At 34.9% G+C, this 18,698-nt stretch overlaps 1 protein-coding gene across 4 annotated transcripts in view; it reads right to left on the reverse strand.

Moving 5' to 3' along the window:
- The window catches only part of ANKRD28 (ankyrin repeat domain 28), a 120,170-nt gene that overhangs the window by 14,396 nt on the left and 87,076 nt on the right, over positions 1–18,698 (reverse strand). For all 4 annotated transcript variants that reach the window (XR_004981758.2, XM_036400088.1, XM_036400079.2 and 1 more), the window contains exons 9-18: positions 13,088–13,166; positions 12,554–12,668; positions 12,053–12,135; positions 9,606–9,669; positions 8,226–8,294; positions 6,569–6,709; positions 3,214–3,325; positions 2,495–2,521; positions 1,580–1,654; positions 369–570 (exon numbers count right to left, since the gene is read on the reverse strand). Coding sequence is in view for 3 of the 4 variants with exons in the window: in XM_036400088.1 (XP_036255981.1) it covers positions 369–570; positions 1,580–1,654; positions 2,495–2,521; positions 3,214–3,325; positions 6,569–6,709; positions 8,226–8,294; positions 9,606–9,669; positions 12,053–12,135; positions 12,554–12,668; positions 13,088–13,166 (967 nt within the window). In the remaining variant the exon portion in view is untranslated. The remainder of the gene's footprint in view (positions 1–368; positions 571–1,579; positions 1,655–2,494; positions 2,522–3,213; positions 3,326–6,568; positions 6,710–8,225; positions 8,295–9,605; positions 9,670–12,052; positions 12,136–12,553; positions 12,669–13,087; positions 13,167–18,698) is intronic.

Genomic DNA, 18,698 nt, shown 5'->3' on the forward strand with positions numbered 1-18,698 from the left:
TTTACTGCCAAGACAGGCAACGCAATTTGCCTTTCTAAATTTGGGCCTGCAGTTTGGGCTGTGTGAAAGATGAGGAGAGAAGCAGGGACATGGCACTGCACCTGTCAACACAGCCACTTGAATGGACAAGGACAATGCACCCTTCCAGAGGGAAGTGTGGAACGGCACTCTTGGACTCCACTGGTTTATTGGATTAATCCCGGTTCCTGCCTGCAATTCTCTTGCTACATGTTTCTCAGCACAGCATTTACCTTGAAAGTCATCCTCTGTTCCTAAATTCTATTTCTTAGAACATTAATGACAGAGACTTCTAAACAGATTATACACTTCAAATTCCAAAATTTTAGAGGTTAGTAGCTAGCACATACCTGCAGCATGAATTGGGGTCCTCTTTACAACATAATCTTTCACCAAGATTGATGCTCCCTGATTAATGAGCACATCTACACATTCCACGTGTCCCTTAAAGGCAGCAAGATCCAGTGGTGTCCTCCCATTGTTATTCCTCACATCAAGGTCCAGCAGTGACTGTACCAGCACTTCCAGAGCTTGATGGTGGCCATGATAGGCCTACAAGAATAAGAAAATTCTTCAATTTTCCCATCCTTAACATTTTTCCCTTTCTTGCCAGAACTACATAAATGAAACTGTAAAGAGACTATCCTTACTTTAGCATGCAGAAGAGCAACTGATGCAGCACATAAGTAGTTACAACAGTTACAACTAATTTTAAAGCCCCACAATTTCAGCAAGAAGATTGGTGTTTTGTTCCTGTTTTATCCCTTCAGTCAGCAACTGCAACTACTCCCAGAAAATCATCTGTCTTCAATCTGCATAAAACCCAGAATTTTGACTACTGCACAATGTTTCATCGCTTTATGTTGTAGTTACATCATCCTCAGATTATGTCAAGTGAGGAACATAAGCAAACTTAAGTATTTCTTTTAGCTTTTTACACAAAATATTTTTTAAAAAGCACCTCTAATAAGAATGCAGTAGAAATAGCTTTCATTTACCACTATCGAAGATTATTTTTTACTTTGTAGATATATATATATATTTACGTACTGCATGAGACTCTATTTTCAGAAAGTATTGAGTGTTTTTTCAATTGCTTTAAATTCAGTGAAAAGATCAAAGCTACACATTGAGCTGGTTACTCTGTATTTGGAATATTTTTCTATATTTTTTTATATATATTTTTTAACTTCATCACTGTCCTACACTACTCCTTGTGTAAATCTTTCCTAAAGTATTGAGGACAAACATTTCTCATACTAAACAATTAAGAGAGTAAAACAATGTAATTATTAAAAAAGTCATAATTACTTATAGAACAAGTCTTATAAAAGTTTCATTAGCACAGCTTTTAATTAGAAGATTCCACATGAAAGCTGTTCCATGAAGCAAATTTCAAGTGAAATGCAAAAATCATCCTGTATACCTCATTCAGGAATATTAGTAAATATGTTTGCATTTTGTTTATTAACTTATTTTGAAAAAATCCAGAATGAATAAACCTGTGCAGCAACTGTCTGCTACCAGATGAGCTGTCATCACTAAAGAACTGAGAACTTACAGCTAAATGCAGTGGACTTATAGGTGCTCTGTTGTCTGAGTCATTCAGCATGTCAGTACCTGATGTTTCCATCAGCTTAGAGAGAAAAAGTCAGAGTGAATGCAAAACCCCCTCACTTTTGAAAACACTCAGCAATAATTGCTACAGTTTCCCATATACACAGATTGAAAAATAAAGGAGAAAAAGTAGGAAGAATAGTATAGAATTACAGATGTCCTGATCTTCAACATTTTAGAGTCTGAATCAACTACAACATCTCCCCCATATTCATGTTCCAACCCCAGTAGTTTAATTTTGCATAATAATGCAATAATTCAATAAGAAACGAAATTGAAATTAGTATTTTTTCTGAAGTAGCAATATGAACAATGAATACAAAGGGAAGACAAGGAGAGGTGACAACAGCAGCAGGAAAAAAACCCCAAACATCAGCCAAGTAAGCATTCTCATTAGGTGAAAGTCAGCAGAATACAATATGAAAGGCCAGACAGCAGGATGGATTTCTCAGAACAGGAAAACAATTCTCAGAGAGAAAAAATGGACTCAAAAAAAGCAAAAGCATTATAGCATTAAAATATCTATGTATATACATTTCTATTTGTGACTTTGAGATGTGTTCTGAAGTTTTACTTCTGGGTCTTCTTCAAGAGTATATTTAATTAGGTACATTAGTAGAATTAAAGCATTCAAAGTATTTTGGCTTAAAAACAATTTCCCATTTTAAAATTGTAAAATCCAATTTAATCTAAACTATAGTTGAAATGAAATCTAAACTATAGTTGAATGTATTTCTTCAATACATTCATGCATTGAAGAAACGGCTGAATAAGTCTAAAAAATAAGCAGTATTATTAAAACTACATGTTCCCTTTTGCTCTATAGTAGTACTTAAAAAGTGAGAAATAATAGACTTACAACATCTAGAGGCGTTTCACTTGCAATCTGTAATTAAAAACATCCAAAATTCATGTTTGAATACATTTCAATATAAAAGAGCAATTTTAATAAAAATACTAAAGTTGTAAAAGACAGCATATCAAATAACACACATATTTTTGCAAAGGGAGCAATAAAAAACTAACTATGGCTTTATTATCTGAAATTCTATTCTGTGGCCACTAGTTACTGTAACTGCATGAACTATTTTATAAGGCATCCTTTCTTTACAGGTTTTCCCCACCTTTTAATTTGCTCCTTTCAAATGACATTCATGAAATTTCTTAAAAGTTCTCAGTGGGATAACTTGTGGTTGTTTTATTTCAGCCACCAGCAAAAAAAAAAAAAAAAAAAGTAGTGTATTTTAAATTAAGACACAAAAAACACCTAATATCCCACATCTTCAACTAGCTGTCTTGTCATCTGAGAATTTTTCATCTTTTTAAGCCAGTATCTAGCATCCTAGCTCCTCACCTTGCTTCTATTTTAGGAATACCAAATGCTTAAATTTATCTGCACTGAGGCTGAAAATTATAATTTTATTTCATAATTATTTTTTATAATTATAAAATTATAAAAAAATACTGAAAATCCAGTATTGACCCAGCTGACAGCCAAGGTGGAGGAATCCCCTGGCCTCTGCAGCACACCCTGTGAGAGCAGCAGTGACACCTTTCACCCAGGATATGTTCTCTTACCAATTCAAGACACAAGCGATGACCATAGGCAGCTGAGTAATGAACTGCATTGTATCCTTGCTTGTCTCGGATCCCAGGGTTGGCATCATTTCTTAGCAAGTATTCCAGGCACCTATTCAAATTGACATATGCAACCATGTATCTAAATGCTGAATTTCAACTTAATGCTAAGTGATAAATTGTTCCAATTCAACTGGAAAATAGAATACAGCACACAGGGACACTGATTTAATGTACAATATTGGCTAGGACTAGAGAAAGCTACCTCATTACATCAAGCATAAAGGTCAATAACAAAACTTCAAAATTTGAAATAATCCTTCTCTGCAGACATCCTGCATCTTCTGAGTTATCTGACTTGGTTAAAACTAGTATTTCATGGCTATTTTCCTCCAGCTAACACAACTGCAGTTACCTTTGCTAATATCAATGATTGCTATTTTGTATGCTTTTCTGCATTAATCCCTTCTTCTCTGTATGTTATATCCAAAGAAGAGAAGCAGATCCCCATGGTAGCATACAAGAATAACACACACACACACATATGCACTACCAGACACAACTTTTAAAATTTGTTTATACAGTAAATACTCAGTTGTTGTCATATATATATTTCTCACCATTCCTTACTTTCACTAGACAAATTTATAGGGCAGAATATGATCAGCCCAGTTTCATCCACACTCAGTTGGGAGGATGGGAAATGGGGGATTCAAGTCAGCTCACCCTCTCCCTAGTTTTCTGTTTTTAAGAGACTCCATGTGTGCACACTAATGATTGCAAGCAATAACCCTGATGTTTCATACTTTTATGATGACTGTAATTTTAGCAACATTTTCCAAAGTCATTATTATGACCTTGAACTTGCTGGTGAAGCTATTCGTTATTCTGAAGTGTACATCAGGTCATCATCCCTTCTTTTCTCTGGGATCACTAAATATTTCCTTATCAGAGGTGCATTCTCACTTGCATAATTTTTTGCCCAGCATAAACAAGGACTTGGTATGTAGTGAGAAAAGTAAAATTTCTTGAGTTTTAAAGAATAACACATGTAACATAAGATGCAACTTTAAAACTAGTTCAGTATAGCTAATAAAAAGCTACTTGTAAAGCATATCTATGTTTTGAACCAATCAAATCAGGTTTTATTTGTCCAGTAAATAATAAATGCCTAGACTTCATTAATGACAACTGTGCTTGCATGTTTTTGTTTGAATTAAAATGAGATGAGATTTATGAAAACCCAAAGAGAAATCAGTTTTTCTCATTAAGTAAGAATTACAGTTCTTACATTTCATTTGTCCAATCATCTAACTTTGTTTTTAATTTGCATCAGTAATTTTGCGTTACCATTCATGGGTGATTAATAAATGTTACATGTTACTGGCTTTGGCTACCTAAATTTCTACAATACACTAAATACACTGCATGGAGCCAAGTCTGCTACAAATCCTCAAGTACCCAATCTTTCCAGTGCAAACCAGATAATTATTTTCGATGCTTTTTTTGCATCCAAGAGAGAGATTACTCCTGCATCTTTCATACAACTAACTGTCCTCAACAGGTCTCTTAAAGAGGATATTAATCAAACTTTCTGAAAGCCCAGGTAAATGAAATTTCTTTCTCATATATTTATTCTTTATTTATTTTATTTATTTTCCATTAGAAAAGCATAAATAGAAGCAACATTCTTTTTCTCCTCTAAAGAGAAAATTATGAAATCATGCTTTTCTCTCTAGTCTTGGTAAAATGGGGCTTAATGGTGTTTATTCCAGATGAAAGCATTTGTTAAAGATACAAAGAAGTACTTTCAAACAGGAATAAACCGGAAAATAATTTTCAACAAAAACATCCGTGTCTCTACAATCTGTCTTTAAAGATGTCTGAACAAAGACCATAAAACTGCATAAATATTTTTGGAATTTTATGTAGATGGTTTCCTGACATGTTTTTCCCAGGCTTTATATTCTGACTCCAGTAATCATTTTTAACTTCATTCCTGTTCTGAATGAGCTGAGCAGTATTGGTTTTCCAGCTGTTATTACTCATCTTGGGGCATCAATATAAAAAGCTTCCCCTCAGGCCATTCTGCTTTGCAGCCTGTCTTCCAGAGACCCAAATGTTAATGAGAAGGGCAGCAGCCCATGGGCTCCAGAGATGATGCTTTGAGTTACCTCCCAAAACTCTGCAGCATTGTCATCATCACTCCTGCTCGTGCCTTTTGTAAGACAGATGGCAAAACGATGTCATCTGAAGAACCATTATAGTCTGGAGGTTTTCAGAGCAACTGTGAAGCTAAAATTAATCCTAGCTCAACTTGTAAGAGGGCAATTAAAGTAAAATTATCTCAGCAAGCTCCAGCAAGAATTGATATTATTTCTAAAGAGCAGCAGACAATTTAATTTTGAAATCTGGCTTTACATAAAAAAGGCACGTTGTTCAAATATAAGTTAAATGGCCATAAAAGTACTCTTTATTTAGCCTTCAAAACCCAATCTAAGTTATACACCACCTCATTCTTATTGCTATCTCACCCTTTAAAAGGTGCTGTATTAAAAAAAAGGTGATTTGGCACGAAGCAGCACTTCTCCAGGGAAGGTGTCACTGTGTGCATGTGGAATGTGCTGCTGCACACCATGACCTGCATATGTGAGTGTGTGCACAAGAAGTGATGCTCTTCTTGTCTCCTCAATATATCCAATGTCTGCAGCTTAAGTCATCATCACTTTGGTGCTACCTATATACACTTTGTATATAAGCATTTAAGTCATTAATATATATATCAAATATAACCATTGGAAAATAAACACATGCAAGAGATCGTGGATTTATGAAAGATTCTGGATGCATTTCATTAATACAAGTGTAACTATATAATAAAAAATTACACTATCGACAGATAGTCATGTTTGGCATTACAGCTGTGATTTACTCAAACATCAAATAGACAAAGCATCTTATATTGAAATATCAAGTTAATATCCATCCTTCATCAGAATTTGATTTTAAGGGAAAATTACTGCTCACAACCAACTTAATAACCCCCACAAAGGATATTTATTCAACCACTACACAGCAGATAGGATTAAGAACTCTATTCCCAATTAATTCCTGATTTAGGACATCTGCATTATAGGACATAAAATTCTTACAATTCATTTTCCTGCTGTTCATTTTTTTCCTCTGAAATATCTGTTACATCAAGTCTTTTATATACAATGCACAGACCTCTGTCAAGTTTGATCTTTAAAAATACAAGAAATGCATTTGGCAAATCTGAAGGCAGAACACACATGAAATTCACAGCTCAGATGTTCCTAATGAGAAAGGCTTTAGTACAAAGCATGCCACTTACTTCCCATCTGTGTCTGATGCAGCTGCATAGTGCAGAGGTGTACAACCCCTCTCATCAAGGTCATTCACACTAGCTCCAGATCCCACAAGGGCAAACAGGCACTGATAATTACAATTGGCAGCAGCATAATGGAGTGGAGTTCTTTAGTACACATTTAAATAAAAAGTACAATGGTAAATAACAGCAAAATAATATTATAGAGACAGAAAAAGCAAAATAAAGTGAAACTTAAATCCTCCTTACATATGTAAGTAAGTATTTGTGGTGAAGAATACATCATCATAGTACTAAAGAATAGGGCCACTTTCTAGGGACCACTTAACAATGCTGAACTATATATAGTGGATTTATTTGCCAGCCAAAATATGCACAAACTTCATATTAAATGAAGCTTTATTTGAATTTTCTTGTGTAAACTTAGAGAGGGAAATCCAGTTTACATTAGAAATACCATTTTCTGTTAAGTAATTTTAAGCCACATGGAAAAATATGGACAAATCAAAAACTGCACAACAACTAAATATAGCACAAATAAAATACAACAATTGCACAAACAGACATTTTTAATAAAAAAGCACAATTTTGCCTAAGAGAGGAAAATGTTACTATTTATTTTTATCTATACTGACGTAGCAGAGGCACTGTTAAATATATCTTGTCTTCTTGTATCAAAACCATGAAATATTAGTACTGATGTATAATCTCAGAGAAACCTTATCCCAACTTCAAATACATAAACAATTCTCTAAATATGCCAGTTTAACTAAAATTTTAAAAAGACCAATATGACTCAGAATTTTATTTTCTATTTTTAAAGAGACTGCAGCTATAAATATCTTGATTTGGAGGAGACAGCCTCTTTCCTCTCCCTTAAAATGTCTTTTTCCCATTTCTTCCCATTTTAAACTAATATTTTCCATCTCCTGAAAAAATTCCTCTATATAAGATGAATGTTAAACCAAAATCCAACCCAAAAGGAAACCCAACTTTCGATGACAAAAGTTGTGACAGATCCTTTCTCAGGAAATAATGGAAGTGGAATTTAAAGCAAAATACAAGTTTGGCTCCATAACATTTTCTTTAAGTCCTACTCCTGCTCTTCACATCCCAGAAAATCATAATTTCCATGATGTGACATGAGATTTTACATGAGTACAGATCCTGTCATCTTAACTTAAATAATCATATACTAAAAATAGAAATTAATGTCATTCCAAAGAGTTCAGAGCTCAAACGGGGAAGCAGAAAGGGATCGATATTGTGAAATGAAAAAGGTGAAGCAGTTATAATAAAATACTGGGTATATTAATAAAAGAGCTTAGAAATAGCCACAGATGTATAGATATGACTAATACAGTATTTGGAAAACATTAGTAATGTCCTTGGATGAGAGCAATTTAAACATATTAGATCCATGTAATAAGGAAAGAAGGTTCACAAAAATTACAGTTGAATGTGAAATTCAGTCTTTAAAAACAAGACTAAACACCTACCTAACAAAGAGGACTACAAAATATGTTTGTGACTTTTGAGAACATATGCTGAAACATAGTTTTATTAGAGACATCATATCACAAAAAAACACATTTAAACTGGAACCCAGACTTTGCAATACTTTTAACAGCCCTTTCCATTGTACAAATCTGGAATGTCTTACCTTCCAAATCTGTCCTTTTTGTTGAAGTCTGCACCAGTATTTAGGAGAAGATTTAGGCACTCCAAATTCCTATTAAATTAATACACTATTACTTGTGATTGCAAATTTTATTTCATTAATATTGGCCTCTACAAATATCAGAACTACTACACATGAACATCTCATATGTTAGGTTAATGGAACTGAACTATAATGTGGAATTTTTGATATATACATTTCTGTATGTAAAATAGATTCCATAATTTATGGATCAAACCAATAAGGAATATAAATTATTTCAAACCCACATATATAAATTTAATTGATACCAATTGGCATGCATAAAGCACATAAACATGAACCTAATTCAATAAATAATTCAATTCTTATAAACAAATAAATAATAACACCTGTATGTCACATGCTTTTCCCACAAGGATTCCAGCACAGAGGCAAGATTTACTGCCTATTTTTTAAGGCCAAATGTAAGTTGAAACATACATATTTTGCTTTTTAGTGTAATCAATTTTCAATAAAAATATGATCATTATAAGAGATATACTATATTGTTTATTGTTTAAACACTATTTTTGGTAACTTTCCTAAACTGAAGATGAGTGAGGGAATGTGTCACAAATTATTTGGTTTTTATATGAAGAGAGCATTTTAACTTCTATCACTTGCAACAAGGATGTATCTAGGAAATACTTTTGACTTAGAATGATTACTTAACAGTATTACTTAAACAACATTCAAACCGAAAAATGAAAATCGCAATATCATGGAGTTCTTGTGTCCCACAAAGTGTATCACGAAATTTATTACCCAATTCTTCCAGGCAATTTTGAGTAGCTGCTATAGAAAACCTACAATACAATAACAATAATCAATATGGATCACAACTCAAGTGATGAGCAAGTAGCTCTGACTACTTCATCCACCTAAACTCTGGAATTTAATTATTGCTTTTATTTTATTTAGACTGACCTTTTATTTATGGTTTTGGTAAAAACAAATTTCCCAAAGTTGCTGTTCTCTATCTCATGTCCCACAGTGATCTGAGGTGGGCATGCCATCTTAGAGTGCTGTAAATTCTAAAAATTTTATTATCATCCATGGGAATTAAAAAAAAAAAGAATCAGTTCATCCCCAAATATAAATCTAATGTAAGGCTGATGACACTTGGACACTGTACTCCAGCAATGACTTATTGAGCTGAACAGTTAATTAATTTTTTGTTTGCAGATAGAATCCATCTTGAAATTAATTTCATGTTTACATAAGTTCCAAGGGGAGAGGGCAGGAAAAACAGAGAGGAGATAATAGAAAAAAAGAACAAGAATGATCAGCAATTGAAAAAAGAAATACTGAATATGAAAGCATGAATGCTTTTTTACACACCCTCCAGCTGCAGCTGCATGAAGACAAGTCCTGCCAAAGTCATCTGGTGTGTCAATGTCAAAACCTACAAAGCAAATATTTTGTAAAATCATTATGTAACATCACCTTCCACAAAACTGCTGTCATCTGCTGTTAAGAGAAATGCTTGCTAAGCAAACTTAACAGCTATTTGCAAAAGAGCATTCAAGCATTAAAATTTTCTTCATTTGAAACATGTCCTTGCTATTTCCAATGTTTTGAAAAACAGGCATTTAAATAAAACTGAAAGGGGTAAGCTAAAAGACAAGTAGCTGCACTGAGGCTGTGCTCTTTCTCATTCTATTTACCTGCAAATATTTCAGTGCCAGTCACTATTGAACATAAGATATATGCAGGTCATATGAAAATTCACGAATACACTAGAATTTATCACTGTTGTGCAGAGATTATTAATTTTTGGGGATGTCAGTATTACTAAATATAGGAGCTACTTAAATTTTATCCTTGAGTTTAATGCTTTAGTCCCAAAGAAAGAATTTTATTGAGTTGGAGTGATGGCTGCAAATAGCAGTTAATTACAGAGGAGCTCTTTGCAGAACACTGGAGTTTTCTCTTTCCTTGAAGGCTCAGCTATGGAACTTCAAATCCAAGATCACAAACACTAGCTGTGTAATTCCATACCCACCCATATATTTTGACAGAAAGATTACTATTTAAATCAGGTTTCAAAGCTACATTTTTGGTTTGAGAAAACTAGTACACTCTGACAAGAGTTTTGCTCTTGTGTAGTGTAACTTATTTACTAAATCTCTATTTGTGGTACCTGGGAATGCTGTTTTTTTGGTTTTTGGGTTTTTTTTAAGAACTGTTCAACAACAGTAGATAACGAACAACATAAGACATGTTATTCAAAAATACTATTATTTCAAGACTGTTTTCCTGCTCCATATCCCCTAAAACAGGTTTTGTATGCACCACTATGCTTTTATCCCATTTCAACAGGGAATGGTCTATAGCATATATTTAGGAGAGTTTACTAGCTTGGTTTGAAGAATAGCCTTTGATGCCTTTCCACATCCCTAAGTTGCTTGTCTACCATCACTAACTACTTGAATGTCATTCAGTACTGGGACAAGGCAGATTGGTGACATTTTGTTAAGGTTTGCATATGAATAGAAATGAATTTAAAAATCAGAGATCTTTATTTTACATAAAAGAGACATCTCCCAACCCCAAAAAGGACACATACTCTGCATATACCAATCCCCACACCACGAGCACATCCTAAAAGTCTTTGGCAGTATGTAGTCTTTCTAGCCTGAAGGCTGAACATTCTCTTCAATTCCTTATCTGCTCCAGGCTAGATTTGCATCCAAGTTTTCTCAATTCATGTAAAAGCCACAGAAATCACTTGCAAGTCCTCCACATGATTTCCTTTGTCATACTGAACCTCCAGTAAGGGCACAGCCAGCACCACAGCACGTGCAGGAAGGAGAAAGAGCCAGTATCCCTCATTTTGACCACATCCAATTGAAATATTGTCAACTCTTGGACAGTTCTTTCCTGAAGTGAATCCTTGCAAGTATGCCCATGATAGGACAGTAAATAAAAAACCTTTCCAGTAGGTAGCTTCAGTTATACTCCTCTAGTTCTTCTCCCAGGTTTCCCTATCTAACAGTACAAAGCTGGGGAAGCAGCTTCTTATGCTTCCTTTTCCCCAGTTCTCTCCTTTCCACTTATCTTTTTTCAAAAAAACATTAAGTGTCTTCAGATTAATACAGAACCATTTAGTTTATTCTTATTCTTCTTCTGTTCCAGAAGCTTCATTTGGATAAATCTACCTTCTCAGAACTGCACTGGTTCAAAGAGCTCAGAATTCACCTAAGATTCTGGCCAACAAGAGAGGTAATGACCTTCCAACATGCACATCTTCAGGGAGGAGTCAAACATCAAAAGAAAAGTGCAGTCTGCATTGCATTTGGTTAACAACATAATACCAATGAACAGTTTCTTAAGAGAGCAGTCTACAGAGTCTTCAGAACTATTAGGTGCCCACTACCGGAATAGATGGGAATAGACTGATCTGTATTAAGCTAAAGACATCATGGAATGGAAATTGGATGGTCCATAAACTAATAAAAAACACTATCAATCTTTCTCCTTGAAGTTTCATTATGGTCTAAACCAGTCATCCCACCCCTATGGCCAACTCAAAATGCACAAACACAATATTAAAGAAATTATAAATATATTATTTAATTTTGGATTTTTTTTTAAACTTATGTCTGCAAAAGTTTGCATTCACTTTAACTACGGACTGTCCATTAAAAAACAAGCATTGGCCCCAGGGTACTAGTAAACTATAAGGATTTCTATGCATCACTAAATTAAGACTTAATTAAAAGCTATTCTATGAAATACACAATGAAGTGCAAAGTACCTTGTAAGACTTTAAAAGAGTGTCCTACCTGATGAGAGGAGCTTTCTGCAGCAGTCTGAAAATCCACTTAATGCTGCCAAATGGAGAGGAAACATCCCATGTATACCCCGCCTAAGATACACCATAATCAGGTATCACAGTTTCATTACAATTAAAATAAAACAAACATGATTGTGTGCCAAAGTGCACATGCATGGTGGGTTCAGCAAACCACCTAATTAGAATACTGAGCTAACTTCACATCTTAAACACTTCCTTCCAAGCTATCAGCATGCATTATCAGTGCAACAGCCTATTAAAACTTTCAGGGCTTTTACTTCAAATACATTACAGAAAACCCTATTTCTCTTTGTTTTGGTACAAATTGTGATATACTGACTAGCTACTTACAAGTACAACACAGCATAATAAACAAAGCATTTCCTGTTGCAAGTTGAAGATGATATTAAAAATTGCACTAGTTCTGTTAACCTAATAAATACACTTGTAAATTATGTCAGCTTGCATTCATGTCAGTAAAGTTACCTACTTTGCAGTGTCAGCACCACTCGTGATCAGAGTGTTGATTAATAGCTCATGGCCATATCTAGCTGCTATGTGCAAAGGGGTATTTCCATTCTTATCTTCACAGTCTATTTCAGCTCCTATAATAAAGAGTAATTACTAAGTAAGGGCATATGCAGGCATTCAGATACTTTGTTAGAAAGATAGGACTGTTGATCATTTAAGTAACATTATTAATTGCCAGTGACTGAGTAGTTTGGATTTAAAACTTATACAGATTTCAATGGTAGAGAAAAGCATTTTATTATGTAACCTTATGGGACAAACTGGATTATGGAAAATAACCTGGGTTATGGAAAACAAATCTATATACATATTCCTGCGTTCTTAAAAAGAAATAGTTCATCAGTGTAACTTATCAAACTTTATAAACAGATATGCCAGACTCCACCACTATAACTGGACATGAAAAAAATTCAGCATGTTGTTACCAATACAAGAGGATGAAAACATCCAAAATGGAAAGCTTATGACAAAAATACTCCCTCCCCCTTTTTACCATTTTGAATGATGGTTTGGGATCTTGAAAATCTACCATGGATCGCTGTCATGTGCAAAGGTGTTTTCCCATCTTTACTCTGGAAGAAAAAAAAAAAATACTGTTACTTATCACCAGTAACAGCAATTAATCAGATCTGATAAAAGAAAAACCAACAAAAAGGACATTTCTTACTTCTTTTCTCTCTACACTCCATCATTTAAATTGTTTCTATGCACAGACAGATGCTGGCAATGAGAAGTTCAGCATGACATGGCAAGCTTTTCACAAGAGCTGCTCTTAGTCACTCTTCCAGATGCCAGTGACAACTCATGGATGCCCACTCACTCACACTCACAGTTATCCCTAAGATAACTCTTGAGAGGATGATGACAGCACACAATTTCAGCAACAAGTCTATGTCCAACCCCTCCCCTCCCCAAGGCTAAAATAAAACAATGTTTTAAGATTGTTTATTGAAAGAAAGTAGCTGTATTTACTAGAGGGGTTTAAACATTATATTAGAAGACAACACATTACAAAGCTCATGTGTTTCCTAGAAATTTCTGTAAAGTGATGTTTGTAAGCAATTTATCATAAACTAAAAGTAATCCTAGGGTAGAACTATTCAACCCTACTAGGTACTACACATTTGAAATGCACATCTTGGATGTGCACTTAATCATTCAGCCAGTAAAGACACTCTTGAAGCAGGCTAACAGTAACACATAAGGAAACTTCACTTTTTAACAACTCAGTATCAAAGCACTATTTTTACTGTTGCTAATATTTTGGAATGATCTTCCTCTCATACTTGTCACAGGTAATGGGAAAGCTTTACAGCAGAAAAAAGTTCCTACACATGCATTCAAAAAATTGTAAACACAACACAGAAAATCAAAGTACCCTTGAATGCACATACATACTGCATCTAAGTTTTCAAAGATGCCTTTGAAGAGTATGAAATGTTCACAAAACACAAAGTTAAATCAGACAAATATGGCAGGGGAGCATATGATATGAACACGTGTATTGAAACATCACAAATTGTTGTCATATGCAAAAGTGTCTTCCCATCTTTACTCTCCCTTTGGCACCAAATGGACATGGTTCTATGGATGTGACACTGAAAGTCTGCTAAGACCCTCTTAAGGATGGATATGGAATTTTTCATTGTGTCACTGCCCGGAGCAGCATAACAGCACAATTATGTGAAACACTGTCTTCTCAGACCTAGGTTGAAAGAAATAAAACACTTGATAAGGAATTAAGTTATCTCTAGCTCTTCCAGCTAGCAGATTTCTTTGACCATAAATAATCCAAAAGACAACATCCACATATCCATAGCAGATGCAAATAAACACAGAACATGGGGTTGAAATCCTCTTGAGGATTTAGACAATCAATTTTAATTCTGTCATTGGATGCCTTAAGAAAAAGCCAAATAAACACACCATAAGTGACAACTTCTTCAAGCAACCTCTGTGCTCCACTTTTCTCTCATGTTTCTCCCTACAGTTCAGTTCTCATCCCTTTTTCCAAACACTAAAATTCTCTGTGCCCAATTACTTTAAAACAACTCTTAGACATTGGTGACTTTTCTCCTCACTTTTATCCTTCTTTAAGCTAAAGAATCTATAAAATCTATTAATTTCTATCAATTAAAGAAAAAATATCATATAAAATAAGCTTAGTGAAGTAACAGACAGAATTTCAGGACTCAGATAAAGTAGCCTGCAGTCTCACTGGCTTAGATGGAACAAATCTGTATCTCATAGGAAGGCTAATGAAGAAAAAGAAGATGGAGCTGAAAAAAACACAGATCTCATAATGTACCTTACAAAGACATAGGAATAACTTAAGGTGACAGTATTAGAAACTGAAGAGCACTGTGGTTAAGTTTTCTCACAAGAAAACTTCAGTAAGATCTTGAAAAGAACAACAAAATATGCTACAGAATAATTTTCCACTTATAAATGAAAAAACACAGTACAAACAAGAAGAGATTTTTATATTTACTCTGTTCAAATTTACTTAAAAATGCACTTAACATAGATTTCTAAGACTGGATTTTATGAAAGTGCCTCTCTCATGTCTAATAGTCTCAAGTTCCTTTCCAGCCCAGGAATAACAAAACATGCAATTGTCTATAAGCACATAAACATAGAACAAGTATAAAATTTAATGAAGACAATTCCCATGTAGAAGCAGGTATAGGATAGTATTCAGAATTGCCTTCTAAGACACTAGAAAAGGATATATAGGACCAGAACCAGTAGCCAAACACTTCTTTAAGCAATGAAATATCAATGCTCTATTAAGCAAATCACTATTTCCTGAGATGCCAGGAGATTGGACTGTAGAAGCAGGGAGGTATTTTCTAAACTTTGCTTCCATTTCCTTTTCTTTATGTATTCAGGTTCTTCTCTCTAAATATCAAGCTAACTACAGCTGTGTGATTTAATGAGATCAGACAGGATCACAGCACATGACAGGACAGCTATGGGCTAACGATAACTTTTGTTGTCTTCACTGAAACTCAGCTAAATGTGGTAAAATCACCCAAATCTCTCCTATCACTAGAGAAAATGTATCCACAAAATACTTAGATCATTGCAAATTTGCTAAGAACAGTAATCGCTATTAGACAGAAATAATACACAGCACAAGGTGTCTCATTCAGTGATTACTCATATATTAACTGTACTCAGACTACTGAGCTTCACTGAGGGAGAGGAAATATGGGTCTATCATGTCACAGCATTCCTCCAAATGAAATCTCCCCCTAGCAACAATTCTTATGTTCTAGTACCACCAATGAAAGTAAAAAACTTTTTCTATTTAGGTCACTGAATTTTCAAGCAGCAATGAGGTCCATAAAACAATTAATACTGTCCCATTACATCCTCATTTCAATGTGTTCTTCCATGCATGGAAATCCTGAATAGTGAGGAGGGAGTGCTCCAGTAATGAGCAATACTTAATAAGATTCACTGTTCTACAGTGGACACTGACAAGGCTATGAAAACAAGTAGGAAATTATGTCCAGAGGTGATAAAAAGCATATAACATATTTCTACTGTTCTATTCTCTTCTGCTATATAATCCCTTCTTGAGATGAGGCCAGCACTCACAGATATGCACAAGAACTTCCTCTCTATCTGCCATCCAGAGTAAAGAGTGTTTCCCTTTTGCTCTCCCTACTCAGTCATCCACAGCAGGAAGCACTGTAATAGTACTGTCCAGTCTGCACCTACATTGCCATCCATATCCACTCTCTTACCTCTAAAATCACAGCAAAAGCTGCACATGGGAGGAAATGATTGAATCAGCCTACAAAAGCAATATTATTATGATGAAAAATAGATCTTAGAGCCATTTTAAGAACTACTTTGAACTCCAGCCTCAATATTTGGAAACTGAACTAGCTTGGTTTCAATAAATATTTAGTAAGAACACCCTAATTCCATCTCATTTTAAATCCACAATTCTTTCTTAGTTACACAACATATTCTATTTTTTTAGGGATTGCTCTTCTGATTAAGTCCAAGATTTATCTTTATAGGCCTTTCCAGGGAAGTAGAAGTTGACTTAAAAATTATTTTCTTTTGCCTCAGTTCTTGCACTTTTTCACAGTGCAAGTGACAAGTTTTCATATGCAAAGTAAGGCTGTTCACGCCTTCAGGTGCAAATTTACAGGCCAAATTCAGTCATACTGGTATAAATCCACAGAAATGCTACTAACAGAATTACAACAGAAACACCTTGGTGAGGAAAGTGGGGATAAATGCTATTTTCGAGCTATAATTGCTTAAAATCCCTACATAGCCCTACTCGCTTAATTTTGCACTTAAGAATTTTGATATGTACAAAATCAGCACATTTTAATTACAACCAACCCCATAGCTAAAGCTAATGCTGGTTCTCAAATGGAGCCCTGTCCATTTCTTTCTTCTACATCAGAAATATGCCCAAAATCATGAACCCTCGCAGCCCTGCATTTAGAAAAACAGTAATTCTTGGCTTGGTAATATTTGTCAGAGCATCACAGAAGAGTTTGGGTTCAAAGGGACCTCATCTGGTTCCAACCCCGCTAGCATGGGCAGGGTTCCACTTGACTAAGTAGCTCAAAACCCCATCCAGCCTGGCATTGAACCCTTCCCAGGGATGGGGCATCCACAACTTCCCTTCCCCTTGGAACAACCTGTTCCAAGGCCTCACCACCCTCACAGCAAAGATTTTATTCCTAATATCTAATCTAACCCTACTCTCAAAGTCTGAAGCCATTTCCCCTTGTCCTATAACTCCATGCCCCTGCACAAAGTCCCTCTCCAGCTCTCTTGTAGGCCCCCTTCAGCTACTAGAAGGTGCTCTAAGCTCTTCTTTGCTCTTATTTGTGTGAGTAACACACAAATATAATCAGAAGTATATTTAACATTGTGGGATTATTTTCATGGCAGACCACACTTTACTGAAAAATGATGTTTCAAGAATGTAGGACAAAAGTCAGCCAGCCTGCAACACTGAACACTCAGTCATATGCAGCCTGGGACATTAGGCAGAGCAGAAAGCTGGCAACAAAAATAAATGGACTGTGACCTGGATATTTTAGGACAAGTTGGCAATAAACCCTATAACACAGCTCCTTACTTCTGCAGGGCACTTTGGTAATGAATTTTTCCACAACTGAGTTATGCACATTTTTATTGAATGAGCTGCATGTCTAAATATATGTAACAGTGAGCAGGAACATTCATTTAGGATTTTTCCACATCAAAGAGCTTATTTTTAAAATACTCTCAAATTTTCAGTTGGCTATGAGTTTTGTATTAACAATAGATATAAAACTGTATTTTGGAATTAGTTAGCTGAAAAACAGCTTGAATCACTGTAAAAATCAGTGCTTATGTGAAGTGACACAAACCCCAAGATTTTTAACAGAAATGTCAGCTACTCTAATATTCTTCTGCACAGACTGTGCTGAAATTCAAGCATAAACCTATTAAGCAGGTTTCTTTTCCTTTTTCTTTTAAAAAAATTAAATAACATAGAATTCCTGTCATACTGCATGTGGGTGACAGTTCAGGCAACCAGACATTATGACATAAGGAACACTTGGACTCTTCATTCCATACACCCATTTCCTACCTCCCTCAGCCTAAAACCTGCCAAGACACCAGATACTGTCACTAAATATTTTTGAACACACTTAAGTTTTCATTACTAGAGTAAAGATCAACATAATACAACCAGAAGGTCTTACATCTCTCTACCTACAACAAGGCTGGATTCTAAGGATTATTCTGCAGTCAAAGACTTGTGACCAAACAGAGATGTAAAATGTATACTGACTCTGCTCACACAATTTTGCTGGAGTAATTAAAACACCAGCTGTTTGAGACTTTCCATTGGCCTGATCTACTTACATTTGTATTTTTAATACACTCTTCCCCAATCTCCCTGATAGATTAGATTCTAAGATCTTACATTATCATCTCTTCAACTGCTCCAGCAATTACACAGGTGATACACATTTCCCTGAAATACCCTGATTTTGTTCATATTACTTATTTATAAGAAAAACACATACTTTTGCATTTTTTTCAAATTATTTGCTCTTACTTACATGGCT

Source organism: Molothrus ater, chromosome 1 (genome assembly GCF_012460135.2).
Source record: "Molothrus ater isolate BHLD 08-10-18 breed brown headed cowbird chromosome 1, BPBGC_Mater_1.1, whole genome shotgun sequence".
In the NCBI taxonomy this organism is placed as follows: domain Eukaryota; kingdom Metazoa; phylum Chordata; class Aves; order Passeriformes; family Icteridae; genus Molothrus; species Molothrus ater.